This window comes from Zingiber officinale, chromosome 9B (assembly GCF_018446385.1).
Source record: "Zingiber officinale cultivar Zhangliang chromosome 9B, Zo_v1.1, whole genome shotgun sequence".
NCBI lineage: Eukaryota > Viridiplantae > Streptophyta > Magnoliopsida > Zingiberales > Zingiberaceae > Zingiber > Zingiber officinale.
This window is the reverse complement of record NC_056003.1, coordinates 5,729,036-5,737,982: the sequence shown is the minus strand read 5'-3', so window position 1 is coordinate 5,737,982 and position 8,947 is coordinate 5,729,036. Positions and strand designations below refer to the sequence as shown.

At 49.4% G+C, this 8,947-nt stretch overlaps 1 protein-coding gene across 1 annotated transcript; it reads right to left on the bottom strand.

Annotated features, from left to right (window-relative positions):
• Positions 1-5,979: 5,979 nt before the first annotated feature.
• LOC122023920 (DELLA protein SLR1-like) lies at positions 5,980-8,255 on the bottom strand. Its single transcript, XM_042582350.1, has one exon. It carries the CDS (start codon positions 8,154-8,156, stop codon positions 6,264-6,266), a length of 1,893 nt encoding a protein of 630 aa, XP_042438284.1. The 5' UTR covers positions 8,157-8,255; the 3' UTR covers positions 5,980-6,263.
• Positions 8,256-8,947: the final 692 nt, after the last annotated feature.

Sequence of the window (8,947 nt, the reverse complement as noted above, 5' to 3'; positions counted from 1 at the left end):
AAAAACCCTTCTCGGATATTCAACTAACTTAAAAGAACTTGTAATTAAAACGGCAGAGACTAATTAAGACAGAAAGTAGACACAGAGGAATTACTTGGTTTGCAATCAGAGGATTGCTAATCCAAGGCAAAGAAGGCGCACTAATTGATTCTCCTCTGGGCGGAGTAGCCTCTTACAGCGTTGAAAGCACAGAAAGAAATAACACAAATGAAAGCACTGGATTACAAGTAGTTCGTTGTATTTAAGCTTCTGGACCAAGGCTATATTTATAGTCTTGGTCCGAGCGCCTGGAAGGGTTCCGGGCGCCCTGGGGGGATAAATTTTATCCCCCAACGGTCGGATCGAGTCAAAACTCGATCCTGTTGAAAAGTCGATTCCGGGCGCCTGGAAGGGTTCCGGGCGCCCCGGTCGATTCCGGGCGCCCGGAGCCCTAAGGTCAACATAAGTTGACTTTTCGACTCTGGTTCAGCTCGTCTTAGTTCGGCTCGTCTTGGTCTGGGTCTGTTCGCTCCGGCTCCGCTAGCTTGGGTGATCTCGACCTTCCGGAATAGGGCTCACCCGAACCCATGTTCCGGCCTTCTCCTCGAGCAGCCTTCCTTCCCGGTTTCTCATCCCTCGAGCGCCGCGCACACTCTTCTCGTCCACCGGTGTACTCTTCCGCGGACACCTCGTCCCTCGGACGCACCGAGCCCGTCGGCTCTCTCCCGTGCCGTCCTTCTCGCTAGCCGCGTCTTCCGCTCGACTTCCTGTGTTCCTAAGCTCCTGCACACTTAGACACAAGGGTTAAACAAATGCAGGACCTAACTTAGCTTGTTTGATCACATCAAAACACCTTGGGGTTCCAACAGAAACTGTGTCCTAGTAATCTAGGTTGAGAATGTCCCCAAGAGGAGCTCATAAGGATTGTCATGTTAAACCCTGTAGGTGGACTTAGTCCGACATGATGATGAAGTTGAGTGGTCTACTCTTGGAGCTAGATATTAATTAAGTGAGTTGTCAGTAACTTACTTAATTAGTGAACATTTGTTATCTTAAACACAGGGAGATTAACACACTCATAATAAGAAGGAGCCCAAAATGTAATTTGGGATTGGTGCGGTAGTTCAATAATAGTTCTTTAGTGGAATGAATTATTATTGATAAAATTAAGTTGTGTGTTCGGGGCGAACACGGGATGCTTAATTTCATCGGGAGACCAAAACCAATTCCTCCTCTCGGTCCCTATCGTAGCCTCTAGTATATAGAGATTTATACCCACCGCATACCCACATTCTTACCCATCCAATGGGGCCGGCCAAGCTAGCTTGGAACCCAAGCTAGGGCCGGCCAAGATCAAGTGGATGAGTCATGTAGGTGGCCGGCCAAAGCTTGGGTCCCAAGCTTAGGTGGTCGGCCACTAGAATATTAAAAATGATTTTTATTAAAATTATTTCTTATGTGGATATCATGATTTTAAAAGAGAGTTTAAAAATTAAAAATTTCCTTTTATAGCTTTCTACAAAAGATTAAGAGAAGAGATTAATCTCTTTCCTTATTTGTAGTTTAAAAGGATGGTTTTAATTTTTGGTAAAAACTTTCCTTATTTGTAAATCATCTAACATGTTTAAAAGGGAGTTTAAAATTTGAAATCTTTCCTTATTTGTTGATTAAAGGGGATTTTAAATTTTAAGAAAACTTTCCTTTTTAACCATGTTCATGATTTAAAAGAGAGTTTAAAATTAAATATTCTCTTTTATAAGTTTCTACAAAAGATTAAGAAAAGATTTGATATATTTCCTTATTTGTAGATTAAAAGAGATTTTAATTTTTAGAGATAACTTTCTTTTTACCCACATGTTTAAAAGAAAGATTTTAATTTATTGAATTTCCTTTTTATAAACCAATCATAAAGGGATTAAAATTATTGGAGAAATTTTTATAAATTTATGGAAACAAATTAGGAAGTTTTAATTAATTAAAATTATCCTTGTTTGTAGCTTTTATATGGTCGGCCAAATAAAATTGAGAAAGAAAATTATTTTTAATTAAATAAATTTTCCTTTTCAATGGCAAAAGAATTAAGGAAGTTTTTATTAAAATTTCCTTATTTGTCAAGATCAAGGATTATAAAAGAGGGGGTAGAGGAGGCTTCAATGCTAACGAATCTATTCTATTTTTCTCCCTCTTTTCCTTGGTGGTGTGGCTGGCCCTTCCTTCTTCTCTTCTTCTTCTCTTTGTGGCCGAACCTCTTCATGCTTATGGAGATTTAATTGGTGACCGGATCTAGCTTGAGGAAGAAGGAGAGAAAGCTTGTATCCCTTGGAGCTTGGTTGGTGGAAAAAGATCTTCATCTTTTGGAAGCTTTGTGCTTGGCCGAAACTTGAAGAAAGGAGAAGAAGGTGCTTTGGTGGTTTCTCATCTCGGAAGATCGTTGCCCACACAACGTCCGAGGTTAGAAGAGGAATACGGTAGAAGATCAAGAGGTTTTTCTAAAAGGTATAACTAGTATTTTTTCTTTCCGCATCATACTAGTTATTTTTGGAAATAATACTAAATACAAGAGGCATACGGTTCTAGAGTTTCGAATTTGTTTTTGATATAGTGTTCTTTTGTTTTTCTTTTCCTTGTGATTTGATTGTTCTTTTCGGTTAACCTAAAGTTATTTTAGAAAATTAAATATTAGCTTTCCATAAAAGGTTTTGTCTAGTCGGTGGTGGTTGCTCCCATATCCAAGAAGGTCATGTGCCTCGCCACGTCAGTACTGGGAACCAATTATGAAAATTAATATTTAATGGAATTAATAACTTAAGGTGACTTGGGTCGAACGTGTTAAGTTCCGCAGGAGATCCAAGTCAAAACCTAAAAGAACAAATAGATTAAGTTTTGGATCAAACGTGTTAAGTTCCGCAGGCGATCCAAAATTTAATTTAAAAGAACATATGGTAGCTAGGAAAAGGTTCAGACCTTTGTACAAAATTTTTGTACAGTGGAACCTCTAGGTTTTCCGAGTAGCAACCAACACGGACGGCCTCCACCGTCAGATCCAGGTCACGGGAATCAAAGCGCGCATCGCGCCATCCATTTCGAACCGCCTCGATCCCTTCAACGCACCACGCTGCCGCCGTCGTACGATGACGGCAGGGTGCCATGTGGCATTCCGCCATTCGAAGCATTTAATGAGCGCATGCTCAGCCTTAATGTCGAAGATTGGCGCAGATTATGAGGAGGTTAAAGGGATGTTGCCGTGGAATAACCTCAAGGCCATCACTGCAGGAGGGCGAGCGGAGAGTACTGGCACGAAGGAGCCGCCCGGCTAAACTCGCAGTCCAGTCAGTCGGACTAATCGCCTCCTTCGACTAGACTTGAAGGGGAGGCAAGTGATCCGGCGGTAAGAACAGGGGACCCCCGTTCTGTGGAGTCAACGCCACGTGGAAGTCAAAGGGCAGGTGGCTGGCCGGAGAGGGGGTGACCGGCCGGCCGGCCGGTGTCTAGTTGATGGTCAAAGGCACCCTGGCGAAAGGCAAGATCCCGGCGCTCATTGGACAGAGATCGCAGGGTCGAGTGGAGGGCACGCTCGGCCGAAGACCGGAGGTAGCATGCTGCTAGCAGTATCCACCAAGCACGTGGCTGAGGATCTCCCAACCACTATACATATCCGGCCGGCCGGACGTAGGTCGAAGGCTGTCCGGCCGAATGTTAGGCAAGGGGTAAGGGGAAAAGGACAAGGGACATCTTGTTCTGACAGCAGACATGTTCTACGTTCAGGCCATACTCAAAATCCTACAGCAGAAGGATCCGCTGTCCCATCGAAGACGTGCTTGGGTTGTAGCAGTATGGGGTCAGGTAAGCTCACTGACAGGCCTTTACTTGGGTATGGGCTAAGGACACGTGTACACCTCGGTATGCGTGTACCCGCTTCTCCACAGCCCTATATAAAGGCTCTCATCCTTAGACGGAGGTACGCATTCTACAATTCTTGGAGCCACCTTCTTGTTGTCGAGCTTTGCCTGACTTGAGCGTCGGAGGGTCACCGCCGGGAACCCCTTCCCGGCCCGACTTTTGTGCAGGTTCGCCGGAGGATCATACGACCAGTCGGAGATCCACATCAGCGACTCGGAGAGCGCCACGTGCCCAGCGTTCGTTGATTCAGCTTTCGGACAGGATCAGCGTGCATCATGCTCTCGGATGAAACTGTCGAGATATCCATGGCCGCCTGGTTAAATCGTTGAATGTAGGCTCGGAGAATCTCTCTGGGCCCCTGCTTCATGGAGAATAGGCTGACGCTCATCTTTTGATAGCGTCTTCTACTGGCGAAGTGGTGGAGGAACGCCGTTCGGAAGTCCTTAAAACTCCGAATCGATCCGTCCGGCAACCTCCGAAACCATCATTGCACCGAGCTGGATAGGGTAGTGAGGAAGATTCGGCACTTAACTCCGTCAGTGTATTGATGGAGAGTAGCAGCGTTATCGAACTTACCGAAATGGTCGTCTGGGTCAGTCGCACCACTGTACTCTCCGATTTCCATGGGGGCATAGTGCCTCGGGAGCGGATCTTGCAGAATCGCCTCTGAGAACTGACGATTGATCCGCTTGGGAGAAGCATCGGTCCGTGGCGCCTTGCCCTTCTTGATGTCCCGAGCGGAAGCCTCATCGGATGATCCTTGGTTGGCCTAGGCGAGCTCGGAGGGAGTTTGGAATAGAGCCCGATGGAATGGAATTGGGGCGGGCGGGACCTCTCCTGGCGTGCCGGTCTGCCCCTTATTCTGCGCCCAGGTAGAAAACTGCTCTGGTCGATTTTCCAACGCCGCTCAGCCGCCGGATGTCGAGGTGGCTTGCTGCGCAAGCCGTTTAGCTTGCGCCTTCTGCTGCTGCTCTACTATCTTTGCCGCTCGCGCTTGGATGAGCGTGTCGAATTCTTCTGGAGAGAGCGTCACGGTGTGTGAACGTCCAGCTTCCTCCATCTTTTCGACTCGGATTCAGGTGCGTTCTCACAGACGACGCCAATTTGATCCTGTCCGGGAGTAGAGTCGATGGACACTGGGGACACGACGCTCTCTGCTATCTTCGGATGACGTGGACTTCCGACGAACCTGCAACAAAGTCGAGACGGGAAGGGGTTCTCGGCGACGACCCTCCGACGCTTAAATCAAGCAACGACAAGGAGAAGCAGAGTAACAGGATGAGGACTATAGCTACAATAAAGATGAATGCGTACCTCCGTCGGAGTTTGAAGGTCCTTATATAGGATCCTTGGGAGGCGTGCACGCTGCTCAAAGCATACCTTGGAATGGACGTGTCAGAAAAATGTGTCTGACGCCATACCGCAACCGTCCGAGCATATCTCTGACATGACAGTGGAAACTTTCACCGTACGATTCTCTGTCCGATCCGACCGCCGACCATGTTGTCTGTCGACGGCACATGTCTCGAAAAAGATATCACCAGCTGCCCCTTTTGTCTTCTCTGAGTCTTTTGTTGGTTACTAGGCCGAGCGGGAGAACCACTCAGCCATCTTAGCGTCCGGGAGTGCAAGCGTACCGGACTGAGTGAGAAGGTCACTCGGTCACATACTCGGACGGGTTTGCAACCTTAGTTGATCTGTCGCTCAGCCGAGCAGACAGGCCGACCGATGGATCAGCTCTTTTATACGAGTACTCATGAACGTCGGAAACCCGACCTGAGGTCGAGTTGTTGTCACGCCAGCCTAGGTGCTATTTTAGCCGATCGGCCAGGTAAGTTTCTCCGCTCGACTAGACTCTTAAGTTGACCATCTTAATTTTGATATCCACGTATCATTAACCCCTATTCGTATGAGCCCTCCATTTTTTACTATCGGATCAATTATAATTATAATTATAATTATAATTATAATAATTATTATTATTTTTCTTTCGAAATAGAAACTCTTTATCGAAGGAAAACAGGATGTTGTTCGAGTGTTTTTGGCGGAAAGCATTTTAGTTTTGAAGATGCAACGTACGGCTGATCAGGTCGATCCAAATATGGTAAAAGTAGAAATGATTAATTGGGTAGGTGCAGCTTCGTAGATCGATACATCATTAAAGTAGAGCGCCAGTGGTTCGTGAACGATTTAACATTTGACGGAAAAGATAAAAAAAAAGGACGGGAGGCGAAAAGAGGCCCCACCACCGGCGTGAGCCGAGCCTGGGCGGATCCTGCGGGCTAAGTTACCGTACCCGATTCCCTGCGGACCCCACGCCGAACGATGCTTGGGGCCGTGCGATGCAACTCGGACGGCTGACACGGAAGGCATCTTGGAAATGATCATCGAGCGAAGCGAGAATCGGCGGCGGCGGCGGCGACGCGCCAGGCAGAGGCGGCGATCAGCGGGCGGGTGTGCCAGCCGAGGGTGAGGGAGCCGTCCTTCTCTTCCACCCGGTAGCCGTCTCCGCCGGCGAAGAGGGCGAGGAGCATGCTAGCCTGCTTGAAAGCGTTGGAGCCGATGGGAACGGACTCGAAGCCGGCCCCCGTCAACCTCTCCCGCCACTGCTCCACCGCCTCGTGCCGCTCCCTCCGCTCCGCACCTTCGCACGCCACCACGTTACAGATCTGCCGGCCGAGATAAAGTTCTGACATCACCTGGTCCCGCTCTCCGCCACTCTTACCCCCGCCCTCCATAGAGTCGAACATGGTGGAGTAGTAGCGGAGCGCCTCCGTGAATCGCTCGTGAAACGTGCCGCCGTTGTGGTTCGCTTCCTGCTCCACCACTGTCAGGATGCGAGGCCGAACCGCCCTAATCGTCCCCAGCACCTTCTCCAGTGCTCCCGGCCGCGCCAGCAGCCGATGTAGTTCGAGCACCGAGTTCACCGCCACTACCTCTGGCTCCTCCTTCTCGGCTCCGCCGCAGTCGTCGGAGTTTTTGCCGAGTAACATAGAAGGCTCCAGATCCGCGAGGCTAGAGGCCACGAAGCCGCGGTAGCGGAAGTCCACACGGATAGTTTCGGCGAACTGCGCAAGTTTCCATCCTACCTCTTGCAGAGCGTCTGAGTTGTCGGGCTGCGGCGGCCCGATCCCGGTGAGGCGGAACGAAGGCGGTCCGCCGGGGCGAAGAGCAAGTGCCTGTAGAAGGGCGGGCCACTGCAGGCCCTGACGCATCCCGAAATCGACGACGTGCACCCGGCGGAAGCCGGCGAAGGCCTCGAGGATTGCCTGGTTGGCGGTGAAGTGCGCGAACTTGAGGTAGGGGCAGCTCTCGTAGAAGTGCGCGTGCAGCATGTCATCGAAGGCAACGGAATCGAAAGAGGGGCATCCGACAACCCCACCCAGGGGAGGCGGCCTGTATATGCGGCGGGCGAGGGCCTCCGCGAAATAAGCGGCGACCTTGCGCATCGCGCCGCCCTGGGAAGCGGCCAGCACCGTGATTTGCTTCACCAGGGCGTCCGCTGCCTGGAGGTTTCCCTGTTCCACCGCCTCTGCGCAGGCCAACAGCGCGTGGACGAGGCAGATCCCAGCCTCCTGCGTGTCGACTACCACCGCTGGCAGATTGGACGCGGTTGAAGTCGCCGCGTCGGTGGTCGAGGACGACGACGAAGGGGGCGAACTGCAGAACTTGATCCTCTTCGAATCTCTCGGCGACGGATCGACGACGTCCATCTGGGGATCCGAACTGTAGGCGAATCGTCCTCGAGCACGCGCGACGTTGACAGCTGGGAGTGGCTCGAGGTCGTAGACTTGAGCCGGGCGGCGGGTAGGCAGGGGAAGTTCGACGGTTGTGATGGAGGATTGCGCCGCATCGGAGGGGAGAGCCTCGGGATGGCGTTTCTGCGGATCGAGCGGAGCAGGGGCGTTGGGAGGCGGCGACGAGACAGGAGGAGGAGGAGGCCCGTTGAGCTCCGAGAGGATGTTATCGACCCAGGTGGAAATGTCCGAGGGGTTGTAGTGGACGGTATCGGCCGCAAGTTGGAAAAAAAGGGCATCATCGTTGGCGACGACGCTGCTTCCCATAGCCATCTCCGCCTGCTCCAGCTTCTGCGCGATGTCGGCCATGTTCGACGATCGGACTTTGTAACCCAACGCCGCCAGGAGCTCGTCCACGTCGCTGTCCTCCGCCATCGCCGCCTTTTTCTTCTCGGACTCCATCTCCGCCGCCGCTCCGTACCATCCCCTTCCGCCGCGGAGATTGCCTTGGCGCTCCCGTTGGAGTTTCATTGGTTCCATTTCGAAGCACAAGTGATCGATCTTCTTTTAATTCCTTTGCGGTCCGGACGCGGTCAACCCTCGCCCCGGACTCCCCCAACAACGCAAATACAAAACGCTGAAATATTAGCTCCACCTCCTCAAAATGTGATCAAACTTTAATAATTTATTTAATATATATTTATTCTTTTAATAAAAAATTTAATCTTAATGATGATACATTCGATCTCATAACACAAATTATCGCACCAAAACTTAGGGGCAATAAGAGATTGAACTGACGTTTGGCTTTAGGGTTTAATTGGTCATACCATAGTGCTTAAAATTTGTTGATAGACAATCAAAAGATCAAATTTTACGTCACCCCCTTCTAAAGGAGGTCAATTCAATTTGATGCCAAAATAATGCAGTTACAGGATCAAAGTTTTACTGAAAAAAAAAAATAGCTTCGCACGATCTGGTTGGAAAAAGGTGCAACGTCTTAATCAAGAGCCAGCCAACTTCTTTGTATTTGTACGTTGTCAGTAGTGTGGAAGAATGTTGTATATCATAGCAACATATTCAAGCTAGCCGGAATCTCATAATTTGATATTTTACTCCCGTTTAATATGTAATTTTAATAGCAATCTCGCCATGCATGTAGCAACCTTTATTACCTTACTCTATTAATTGGATTCATTCATTTCATCGAACAGGAGCAGGAACAGTAGGTTCCATGGGATAGTTAGTGATTAGAAGTTGATTTTGTTCATAATTTATCTATTTTCATAAATTAATTTGAGAACGAGCGGATCATGGAAAACATTTACCAT